Source organism: Arachis ipaensis, chromosome B10 (genome assembly GCF_059453495.1).
Source record: "Arachis ipaensis isolate K30076 ecotype BB chromosome B10, ASM5945349v1, whole genome shotgun sequence".
Taxonomy (NCBI): Eukaryota; Viridiplantae; Streptophyta; class Magnoliopsida; order Fabales; family Fabaceae; genus Arachis; species Arachis ipaensis.
The window spans coordinates 132,998,087-133,010,879 of NC_142435.1; the positions used below are offsets into that span (position 1 = coordinate 132,998,087).

Consider the following 12,793-nt stretch of genomic DNA (forward strand, 5'->3'; position numbering starts at 1 on the left):
TTCTGCTCCACCAATGGTTAACCAATCTGCTCAACCAAAAATGGGGATCAGGCCTTCTGTTCCACCACCGCCAAATAGCATATCCACTGAGACAGTGAACGCAGCAAGTACTGGGACTGCTTCAAGGCTCTTCAAGTTTATTCCAACTCCTGGGTTCATCCCACCAAGAAATAAATAATCTATGCAGGGATATGACAAACTCATTTCATATGTTTTGTCTGTTACTTTGGTACATTTCGCCAATGTTAATTTGGCTTTGTTTTGGAAAATTTAGGCCCCAAGTAGAAAACTGATAAATTATGTGTTATCCCACTATTGTAAAGGGTTATATGCTGCCCCTGAATATGTGTTGCTACATTTTCAGAACTTTTTTTTGTATTGCTTCTTCAATGCATTAACCTAATATAATATATGAATTGTGTTTGCTTTTCCTAAGCCTATTGTCAGCTTCATATGTCCACACTAACAATAATAATATTAAACAACATATGTGTTTCATTATCTCCAAACAAAATATCATAACAAGATAACAGTCTTAACATCAATTTACATAGTCATCCTCTAACTTAATGTCCTAAGAAAGTTTGGAACTATAATTCCACAGAAAAATGCAACAATTGCAGGAACATTAAAACACCTATGGTCACTTTGCATATGTTTGCATCTCTTAACTTGCAATTCTAAAGCATGTACTGTATGCTCTAGCTCCCTCACTTTTCCACCAAGCATCTCAGCTGCAGCCACGTGCTGATCTTCGGGTTGCTTTCCACTATCAAAACCAAATGATTTTGAGCCTTCAAAATCGAACAGCGCCACGAAATCATCAAGTCACGCAAAGTATTTGCAGTGTGACCCTGAACTCTGGAGTATATACAAATAATGGTAAGAACATGTTACCAGGAGTCACATTAAACGAACTTACCATAAATTCAAATCACCTTAAATTTGGGACATCCATAAAACAACCTATTAGAGTTAAGCTCTGTCGAAGATAGGAACCGAATTGCATGAGTTCCACAATAGCACCGCGGAGCATTGAATCTCTTCTTCTTCGTCGTCTTCCGCGGTCCAACACTTCCAACAGAGCCGGTGGTTGCACTCCTGCTTTCGTCGTTGACTATGTCTCTTCCAATTTCGTGAAGGGACGTTGAAGTGAGCTCTCTCATGCTGCTCATGGCGACTTAGGACTTCACAAATTAGTCAAAAGGAGGGGGACGAACACCCACAACGAATAAGAAGTCACCTTCCCTCAAAACGATCACGTTATATGTTGACGTGGATGTGGACAATTAACTCCATGACCATTTCAGGTGTCCACGTCTAAAGCAATCGTCCACATCAGCAAACTCACACACACTCATCGTGACAGCTCAGCGTTTTCTGTTCATTCTTACCGAAAATTCACCCACAAAAACGGGCTTGTGTGACGGAGGTATGGGACAAGGACCGAAGTAGATTACAGTATTTGTCAGAAATTACTTTGTTATTGTGTAAAATGGTCAAAAACTGGATTAGTAATTCACTCAATATTTGTGTCTTACTGAATTTTATTTATGTATTTATTTATATTTTATTTAATTTGTTTAGAAAAACATATAACTTTTCTTCTTATTTATATATCAAATACAGTGTGTATCCGATATGTGTGTTGTATTATTTTCGAGTACATCCTAGATACATGTAAAATTATGCCTACGGAATATAGTACATATAAAAAAAATTTATTATAAAATAATTTGTTACGATTTGGAAAACGTATTAGTTTGATTTTTATTTTTTATTTAATTTAATTTTATTCAAATAATTTAAAATTTAGATAAATATAATTTAAATTAATAATTTAATTTAATTCGATTAAATTTTTATCCGAGATATGACTTGTTTTTCAAATATGCAAATTAATTATAGGATGCAATCGAAATGCGTTCAAATTGAATCTTTCTGGGGCATGGATTCGGTACGCGCTCCCTGAAACGCCAAAAATGTGTTTGGCGTACCGGTAAGCCAAAAAATATCAAAATAAAAATATTTGTTTTTTGGGGTTTTTTTGCAATTGCACATAAAATAAAGGGGTCATTTTTTTATTTTTTAAATGAATATCCATATTTAATTATCTATTACTGCCATTAACATTTTTCTCCAAGTTTTCTTCTTCTCCTTTCCCTACCATCGTAAGCGTATGGCCTCCTCCATTATCTCCAACGCCAACAACGACTGAATCCCCAAGACCTCTCTTACTCGCTTCTTCGTTACGCTACCAACTCCTCCTCCCCCACTCAGTCATGGTGGCTTCGACAGCTTTTTATTGGGCACGCCTGAAGTCTATTGTCCACATTCTACTGAAAATTTCAGTGACTCAAACCGTCCATCCCTTTAGAAGTGCCCACATCCTCATGCTTAACAGTGGGATTCACTTCCATAGCATAGAAATTGGTGAAGCGATTGACCAAATTTGGAGTCTTTGTGAATCGTTGTTAAAAATGCGTTGGGTCGGTAGAGATTATGAGAACAGAGTCGCGAATAGTGGCGAGAAGAATGGAATGAGAGTATTGAGCTGCATGTAGTTTTGCCAATGCCACTTTTGCAACCAAACGAAGACCCATTTGAGAGTTTCTTGTTCTAGAATGTTCTGTTCCTTGTCAAATTCTGCTGATTCACCATGGCCACACACCCACACTGTTACTGTCAACTGCCGTTTCAAATATTCCGTCAAAGCTTAAAATGAGATTCGACATTTTTAACCATGAATTATATCTTTTGAACCATGAATTATCATTTATACAAATACAATTATATCTTTTCATAAATAAATTATTAAGCAGTTTAATGGAATTAATTTTGATTATTATTTTTTACTTTTATAATAACTAAAATAACTTAAAATTAAAAATTAAAATTTGTATTAGATATTATCTTTAAAATGATACTGATATCATATTAAAATATACGTGGATACAAATATTAGAATATTGTAAGCACAAATATCACTCTTATTATTTTTTTTGTCTATCTTTTATTAGATTTTGTGAAAAACAAAATAATTTTTAGAAAATATTACAAAAATTTTAATTGATAAATTTATTCTCTATATCATTTAACCATAATTAATAAAATTAATGTAATAAAATTATTAATTTTCAATATATATAAAATTAATTAAACTACTCTTAAAATTACTAATTTTGAATTTATCTTTAAGGTTGATGAAGTTTTTATTTGTGTAACAAAATATATTTATCTTTTTTTTTAAAAAAAATAAAACACTAATTATGAGAGTTTGGGAGTTAGATGTTAGGGGTTAGAGTAGAAGGTTTGGAGTTATTGATCTAACCACTAGATGACTAGACTAGTCTAACTTAGTTAAAATATATTTATCTTATTTATTAATTTTTATAGCATCTTACTATAATTCATACTCTATATAATTAATCATCTTCCATGACATATTTTTATAATTAATAAAATTAATTTAACATAATAATTAATTTCTCATATCATATTAACATAATTAATAAGATTATTTTAAAAAAAAATTTAATTTCTTAGATCATATTACTATAATTAATAAAATTATTAAAAAAATTAATTTTTTATGTATTCTCTGTCCTCTCTTTGTATTCTCTATTTGTACTAATTTTTATAGTATCTTACTATGATTAATATTCTATATAATTAATAATTTTTCATGATATATTACTATAGTTAATAAAATTAATTTAACATAATTATTAATTTCTCATCATATTAATATAATTAATAAAATTAATTTAAAAATTTACTAATTTCTCATATCATATTTCTATAATTTATAAATTACTAAAAAAATAACTAATTTTTTAAATTATATTATTATAATCAATACAATTATTCTAAAAAATTACTAATTTTATATGATATCTTACTATAGTTAATAAAATTATTTTTGATATCATATAACTATAATTAATAAAATTAATTGAACCGAATTACTTAGCTTATAATAATTGGTTTAGAATATAAAATTAATTTAAAATGTAATTTTTTTTCATAAAGTGTTTCATTCTTATCAAAACTTTAAAAATTAATGACTAGTAGACGAATCTGACTAACTTTATTTTTAACTTTTTGTTTAATAAAAAATTCAAAATGGATTAATCATCCAACAAATCGAACACTACTATTCATTAGAATTCCAAAGGATTAATTAACGCTGAGTTCGCACGAGTATCGAATAAACTGCAAACGTAATTATCAATGCTGAGTATTGAAAATATCAATGTGTTCAATGAGTATGATCCGAATCTTAAATTAGTTCCAAAATGAATTTAGAGTAATTACCCAAATCAGTCCCCGAGGATTTTAGAATTGGATATTTTAGTCCCCAAGAAAAATTAATACACGGATCAGTCCCCAAGGTTTTACTCCGGCAGACAAATCAGTCCCCAGTTCATTTTTTGGCAGAGTAATTACCCAGATCAGTCCCCAAAGATTTTAAAAACGGACATTTTAGTCCCCAAGAAAAACTAATGTACAAATCAATCCCTAACTTTTCTCTCTGTTAGACATAATAGTCTCCCGTCCAAAATTAAAATAAAATAAAATAATTATTATTATTAATTGCACAATAATATTGTACTATATTTTTTTGTATTTTTTAGACAAAAATAATGATAAATTTATTCATTAAATTCTTATATATATATATATATATATATATATATATATATATATATATATATATAGTCACTCAATAACAACAACAACAATAATAATAATAATAAAATTATTAGAGATTATTTTACAAGAAATTCAAAGTTAAAATCATTTGATATTTTTGTATTTAATATAATCAAAAGATGTCCTATGTAAAAAAAAATTATATATGTTTATATTAAAAAATATGTATTAAAAAAAAATATTTTAATTTGAATTTATATTAAATACATATTTTTTTAATACAAACATATTTTTTAAAATAGTACATTTTTTTATTATATTAAATACAAAAATATCAAATAATTTTAACCTTAATTTTTTTGTAAAATAATCTCTAATAATTTTATTTATTATTATTATTATTAATTACATAATAATATTATACCATGATTTTTTGTATTTTCTAGATAAAAATAATGATAAATTTATTCATTAGATTCTTATATATGTATTATATATATATATATATATATATATATATATATATATATATATATATATATATATATATAGTCACTCAATAATAATAATAATAATCAATAAAATTATTAGAGATTATTTTATAAGAAATTTAAGGTTAAAATCATTTGATATTTTTGTATTTAATATAATCAAAAGATGTACTATTTTAAAAATATGTATTTAATATAAATTCAAATTAAAATATTTTATTTTAATACATATTTTTTAATATAAACATATATAATTTTTTTTTACATAGGATATCTTTTAATTATATTAAATACAAAAATATCAAATGATTTTAACTTTGAATTTCTTGTAAAATAATATCTAATAATTTTATTATTATTATTATTATTATTATTATTATTATTATTATTGAGTGACTATATATATATATATATATAATGAATAAATTTATCATTATTTTTGTCTAAAAAAATACAAAAAATATAGTACAATATTATTGTGCAATTAATAATAATAATTATTTTATTTTATTTTATTTTTGGACGGAGGACTATTATGTCTAACAGAGAGAAATGTTGGGGATTGATTTGTACATTAGTTTTTCTTGGGGACTAAAATGTCCGTTTTTAAAATCTTTGGGGACTGGTCTGGGTAATTACTCTGCCGGAAAATGAACTGGGGATTGATTTGTCTGCCGGAGTAAAACCTTGGGGACTGATCTGTGTATTAATTTTCCTTGAGGACTAAAATGTCCAATTCTAAAATCCTCGGGGACTGATTTGGGTAATTACTCATGAATTTAAAATCAAATTTAAAACTATTTGAAAATCGAAATTTAATATTTAATTGAATTTAAATCTATAATAAAAGCCAAAGGTTAATCAATGTAAATATACATAAATTCACATTCAAAATATGGTGAGAATTAACGTGTCTAACAGATTTTCTATATATATTAAATGACAGAGGTCCTCCGTAACGTGTGCCTGTGGTCTCGCCAGTTACTAGTACCCATCAGTTTACAACAATCTTTGCTTCGCTGGCCACCAAACTACACTTACCACGACACGCGACTGTTTACTTCCCATTGTTATCCGACGGTGATCTTTTTCAGATCCGGCGAGGACACTATGCAGATCTTCATCCTCCGAACCAACGAGTCGCGACAGATGCGCCATTCGGAGAGTAGGCAGCTTTGCAGTGTGATTCCGCGAGGATGGGGTGGGAGAAACTTCCTGCAACTCCATTGATGGTCAGTGACGGAAACGTAAACGTCCGCGCGATTCTAGTATGCGTCAAACGACGTCAACGGTGAAACTCCTTCCTTTCCAGTCCAATCCCATGGTTTCTGATTAATCGTAACGCAGAATCATTAACTTCAAATAATTCCATCTTAAAAATCGTTAACTAATTCTACATAAACCCAGATAGTTTTCAGATCTAACAAAACTAACCAGCAACAAAATAAATTTGTAAAATAGTCCCTCTGACACAAGATATCCATTAACCAATCAAAGGAGAGAAGAAAAAAGGTGATCTCTACCATTGGATTAAGAAAACGAGAAAGATCCGACGGACAGCATCTAAAAGCGCACCGGTCAGCCAAAGATAAATGCTATGCGCACTGATGTGCCAAAGATCTTCGGCACATGGAATCCGTGCCCATCTTTCTGTCTTTTGAAAACTCTAGCTATTTTTAAATGGAAAAGTATGAGGAGCCAATGGAATATTTATACAATGTATACAATAGAGGTTTAGTGAGTATTAGAGATATAATCATTAGTGTTACTTTTTTCATCAGCTGAAACTTTTGGGATGAGTGGTATCATGACATGGTATTAGAGTGTTAAATCCAAAAGGTTAAGAGTTTGATCTTTGGTGAACTCCAAAATCAATTTAAGCTTTTGGAAAGATATTTATTATCGCTAGTACTCGGATGGTTATTCTAGATAGTATGTGGATATTCATTTTATAACTCAATAGCCTATTATACACATTGTACAAATAATCCATTGTCTCCCTAGCGGAATCCTTTTCAAATTGTACCTATTGTATGTAAGATGTGATACAATATTTAAATATGTAGCTATATAGATAATCCTAATAATTAGTATATTGATAAAATAAATAGTATAAAAAAATTCTCATTTTTTAGAGATCATATAATCTCTGTTTTTCGTGCAAGAAAAAAAAAATCTTTCGGGTCAAAAAATTTGAGATGTCTTAAAAACAATAATTAGAGATTTTTGTTTTCGTTTATATTTTGTTAGTATATCTCAAAATTAACCCAAAATAACAAAAAATTGACTAAGATAAATAAACAGAAAGCGCATGAGAAAGCTTGACCATTTGGACTTCCAGAGATCTATATGTCTCCATCATTAGCGGTAACACTTAGCCAGCTCAACTCAACTCAACTCAACTCAACTCAATGAATTCATTGAACTTGACCGCCATACCCATCTACCATACGCTATTAAATTATTCATTATTAATTATTATTAATATTAAATAATCAAATATAATTTCTTCAACTTATGTAACTTGATGCCTCCTCTTTCTTTTTTCTCTTCATTTTCTCTCTTCTGAGTCTTCTCCTTCCCTGGGCCTACTTTACCAAAACCCTACTCGATTCAATTCAATTCAACTCAATTCATCATCATCCATGATTATGTGAGAAAGAAGAAGAATCAGCTCCGAAGATGTGGTTCAAAGCTACGGAATCTTGCAACTGTATAGAGCCGCAATGGCCTGCGGATGAATTACTGGTGAAATACCAATACATCTCAGATTTCTTCATCGCGCTCGCCTATTTCTCAATCCCTCTCGAACTCATCTACTTCGTTAAGAAATCAGCGGTTTTTCCGTACAGATGGGTTCTTGTGCAGTTCGGTGCCTTCATTGTTCTATGCGGAGCCACGCATCTTATTAACCTCTGGACCTTCGCTGTTCACACGAGAACCGTCGCTATGGTAATGACCGCCGCTAAGGTTCTAACTGCCGTTGTTTCTTGCGCTACTGCGCTTATGCTTGTACATATTATTCCTGATTTACTTAGCGTTAAGACGAGAGAGCTATTTTTGAAGAACAAGGCTGCAGAACTTGATAGAGAAATGGGATTGATTCGTACTCAGGAGGAAACTGGAAGGCATGTTAGGATGTTAACTCATGAAATTAGAAGCACTTTGGATAGACACACAATCTTGAAAACTACGCTTATAGAGTTGGGAAGAACTTTGGCGCTTGAGGAGTGTGCTTTATGGATGCCAACACGAACAGGGTTGGAGCTTCAATTGGCTTATACGTTGCGGCAGCAGAATCCGGTTGGGTATACCGTGCCAATTCATCTGCCTGTGATTAATCAAGTGTTTAGTAGCAACCGGGCGGTGAAGATTTCGCCGAATTGCCCGGTTGCGAGATTAAGGCCTCATACTGGGAAATACTTGCCAGGAGAAGTGGTTGCTGTTAGGGTACCTTTACTGAATCTGTCTAATTTCCAAATATATGATTGGCCGGAGGTTTCGACGAGAAGCTATGCTTTGATGGTGTTGATGCTTCCATCGGACAGTGCTAGACAATGGCATGTACATGAGCTAGAGTTGGTTGAGGTAGTTGCTGATCAGGTGAGCTGCTTTCCCTTTTTGCTTTTTGAAGATTAAGAGGTTACACTTTGATGGTGTTGGATATGTTTGTCATTTACGATTGTTACTTTTTGCATCGAGTTTCTATGTTTTGGTGATTTCATATTTTGTGATATTATTTGCACTTGATGTCATTCTTAAGTTTGTGTGGGGAAGAGGAGGAGGGATGGTCGGATGGATCATACAACTGATGCAATTATGTGTGGCACAAAGTGCATTTAGTTTTTAGGTGCTTAGGTATAGATACCCCAGACTAAGTTTACGTTTGGTTAGTATCTATAGACTCAAAATATGTTTGGTTGAGACGGAGACAAAGACATGTTGAGACTAAATACACCGTTTTAGTGTGTCTATATTTGGTGTTGCTATCTCAATGTCCTGTCCCTCCCTAATCTCTTGTTTCAAAGGCAGCCTAAATACACATAAATAGGAGATTAATAGATTAATAGAGATTATTTAAACTATTTCCTAATAATCATATTTAGGGCCATGATTTTGATTATTTCCAATCTAGTGTTCCTATTATTCCTGATACTGTACAAATCACATGGAACAACATATTAGTCACAAGCATCAGTTCTAGCTAAAGTCTGGTATACTTTAAGTTTGCTACAAAATAATTAACTTCTTAATCAACAAACACAACGTACAATATAGTCTTTCAATTGTACTTTTGCCCAAAAATCAAAGTGTTATTAACTTGTTTTCTTACTTCATGTGCCTTATATGACATACACTGTAGAAAGGAAAGAGTAATATCCTTAATATACATCGCAAGTTACGATTGTTTTCTAAATTTACGTGCATTGTTCTATAATAAATTGGTATACTAATTTTGCTCATTTTCTACCTTTGATATGAATTATTTACTATAATTACCTAATCATATTGATTGATCCAAGTGATGAAACCTAAGTAGTGAGAAAAATTACTACCATCCATGTACAATAATTAATCACAATTGTCTTTCCACACTAGGTAGCTGTTGCTCTTTCACATGCTGCAATCTTAGAAGAATCAATGAGGGCAAGGAATCTGCTGATAGAGCAGAATGTTGCACTTGATCTAGCAAGAAGAGAAGCAGAAACTGCAATCCATGCTCGCAATGACTTTTTGGCAGTTATGAACCATGAGATGAGAACTCCCATGCATGCGATTATTGCACTCTCTTCTTTGTTACAGGAAACAGAGTTGACGGTTGAGCAACGTCTGATGGTAGAGACAATATTGAAAAGCAGCAATTTGTTGGCTACTCTCATCAATGATGTTTTGGATCTTTCACGGCTTGAAGATGGTAGTCTTCAACTTGAAACAACAACATTTAGCCTTCATTCTGTTTTTAGAGAGGTATAATTTTCATTGTCAATTATAATGATACAAGTCTTTTAGCCCATAATTTAATTTATGATCTGGAGTTTCTTCAAAATCCAAATGCTGTAAGATCCATATTATTTTGATTGCAGGTCCTTAACTTGATTAAGCCCGTTGCATCTGTCAAAAGATTGTCTCTCACTTTACATCTAGCTTCAGATTTGCCAGCGTATGCAGTTGGCGATGAAAAACGTCTAATGCAAACTATTCTTAATGTTGTTGGTAATGCTGTGAAGTTCTCAAAAGAGGGCAGCATTTCCATCACTGCTATTGTTGCGAAGCCTGAATCCTTCAAGGATGCTAGAATTCCTGAGTTTCTTCCAGTGCCAAGTGACAGTCACTTTTATTTGCGTGTACAGGTTTGTTGCCTAAAGCTTAATCGGCATTATTCCTTGTAGGAGCATTGCATGCTTTGTTATTTGACTTTGACTAATTTTTCCCCACATTATAGGTAAAGGATTCAGGATCAGGAATTAACCCACAAGATATTCCAAAGTTATTCACCAAGTTTGCACAAAGCCAAGCAGTACAGACTAAAGGTCCTGCTGGAAGTGGACTTGGCCTTGCCATTTGTAGGAGGTACTGTTTTCTTATTTCTTGCAAAATTGGAACTAGGTTCTCACTTGAATTCTTCTTGTTTGTGATTTCACTCATTTACTTTTCAACTTTGTGAGCAGGTTTGTAAATCTCATGGAAGGACATATTTGGATTGAAAGTGAAGGTATTGGTAAAGGATGTACAGTCACTTTTATTGTGAAGCTTGGAATCCCTGACCGACCAAATGAATCTAAATTGGCGTTTGCTCCTAAAGTTCCTGGAAATCATGTATCTACAAACTTTGGAGGCCTCAAGGTTCTTGTCATGGATGATAATGGGTCAGTAGCATAGCTTCATTTTTGCATCTTCAGTTCTGGTATTTGTTGCTTTGCCACTTATCAATTATTTGAATAAAACGGTAAAAACCATTAGTTTCATAGAAAAACTAAACTCTTAGTTGATTGCTTAACCCCCAACTTCTTGGTAAATCCTACCCAAACTTCAATGCTATTTGTTTTTCTCTGTTTCATTCATAGTTTTGAAAGTGCTTCTTGTCTTGTCTTTGTTTTCTCTTTCCAAACTTGGTAAAGAAATTATATATATATTTTTTTCTTTTTTTTAAAAAAAAAAAAAAAGACTTAGTGGACTAATGAAGCACAAAAGTTTGAACATTACTACATAAGAACAAAAGAAAGCAATGGATCTTTTTTTAGTAATTATTAGTGAAAACATTTCTTGTCTCTAATCCAGAAAATAAGACTAAACATCAAGGTTTCAGACGTGGTGTTTTCGTGTAGGAAGAGTGGATCCAAAAATAAGGAATTGAACTTCATTGCCTTGTTTGAAAGTCCATATCGTAACTGATGGTAAAATTTTGTGTTGCAGGGTTAACAGGTCAGTAACAAAGGGACTACTACTTCATTTAGGATGCGATGTTACAACTGCAGGCTCAAGTGAAGAGTGTCTGCGCATCGTTTCGCCAGAACACAGAGTGGTCTTCATGGATGTGTGTACAGGGTTAGACGGATATGAACTAGCGATGCGTATACAGGAGAAGTTTAAGAAACGCCAAGATAGGCCATTAATAGTTGCTCTTACTGGGAACACAAACAAGGTGACAAAAGAGAACTGTATGAGGGTCGGTATGGATGGCCTTATACTGAAACCTCTTTCTGTTGACAAAATGAGGGGTGTTTTATCAGAACTCCTTGAGCACCGAGTTCTGTTTGAAGCTATTTAAGCCAAATCCAAAACAATGGCTTCATAATTTGCAATCTTTTTTCTAGTGTACATAGCCATTGAATTTGGAGAAATATATACTTACGAAGCAACGAGGCTATTGACTTGGTATTTATCTGATAGGGTTGAAAGAAAAAAAAAAAAGGAATGGTTGAGTTGCATAGTCAAATCCAATTTCTCTGAACCCAGATTCATATATATACACACATACACACACTCACATACACCACGGGCGGGTTCCTTGGCTCCTACTGCAAAGTCTTCAACCCGGAGGGACAAATCCACCAATAAACCATTGCCCCATGTATGTTTCTATTTTCTGCACTTCTATGCCTTCCAAGGCTTTTGGACCGAAGTTCTAAATGGTGCCTTACATCTAATTGGTTGTTTCTAACCCAAAATTTTTTCCACTTAGGTTGGCATTCGAAGACTAATGTTTTTGTCCATAAAGAGACTCTAGTTTTGTTCACAACAGTATAGTGTTTTTTAATTATTATTTGTTTGTATGCGAGTTTATAATTTGATCTATAGATACAATTAGCAATGGGAGCCCTTACATATCAAGGAAAATGTTATTTGTATCTCAAAATGAATCAAAATTTTAGACACATAATTTACAAGTATATATTAAATTCTGGTCTTTATATATCATTACACTTTCTATCTATTTCAGATGTTGATTCAATGAGAATAAACCATCATTTGTATCGACGAAAGTTTTAAATACTGACAAATGTATTGATAAAATAATGAAATTGAAGTTGTATCCATAAAAGATCGGGTTCGTACGATAAACTATCTAAACCTCAAAAAACTAACAAAAAATTTGAAATTATCCTTCTCTCCAGTCTCCACCACTACTACCACTATCTCTCTCA

General features: G+C 31.9%; 1 protein-coding gene across 4 annotated transcripts; it reads left to right on the forward strand.

Moving 5' to 3' along the window:
* The first annotated feature begins 7,640 nt into the window (after positions 1-7,640).
* Positions 7,641-12,538, forward strand: ETR1 (Signal transduction histidine kinase, hybrid-type, ethylene sensor). 4 transcript variants are annotated; one of them, XR_001616319.3, is made up of 7 exons: positions 7,641-8,750; positions 9,747-10,115; positions 10,232-10,498; positions 10,591-10,718; positions 10,817-11,014; positions 11,562-12,219; positions 12,331-12,538. XR_001616319.3 is itself a non-coding variant. In XM_016325128.3 (6 exons), exons 1-6 carry the CDS (start codon positions 7,830-7,832, stop codon positions 11,914-11,916), a joined length of 2,238 nt encoding a protein of 745 aa, XP_016180614.1. In that variant the 5' UTR covers positions 7,641-7,829; the 3' UTR covers positions 11,917-12,538. The 4 variants fall into 4 exon arrangements, 2 of the variants coding, with proteins under 2 accessions (XP_016180614.1, XP_088339424.1); XR_015880698.1 differs by having other exon boundaries at positions 7,665-8,750; positions 10,817-11,018; positions 11,571-12,219; XM_016325128.3 differs by having other exon boundaries at positions 11,562-12,538.
* The last annotated feature ends 255 nt before the right edge of the window (positions 12,539-12,793 follow it).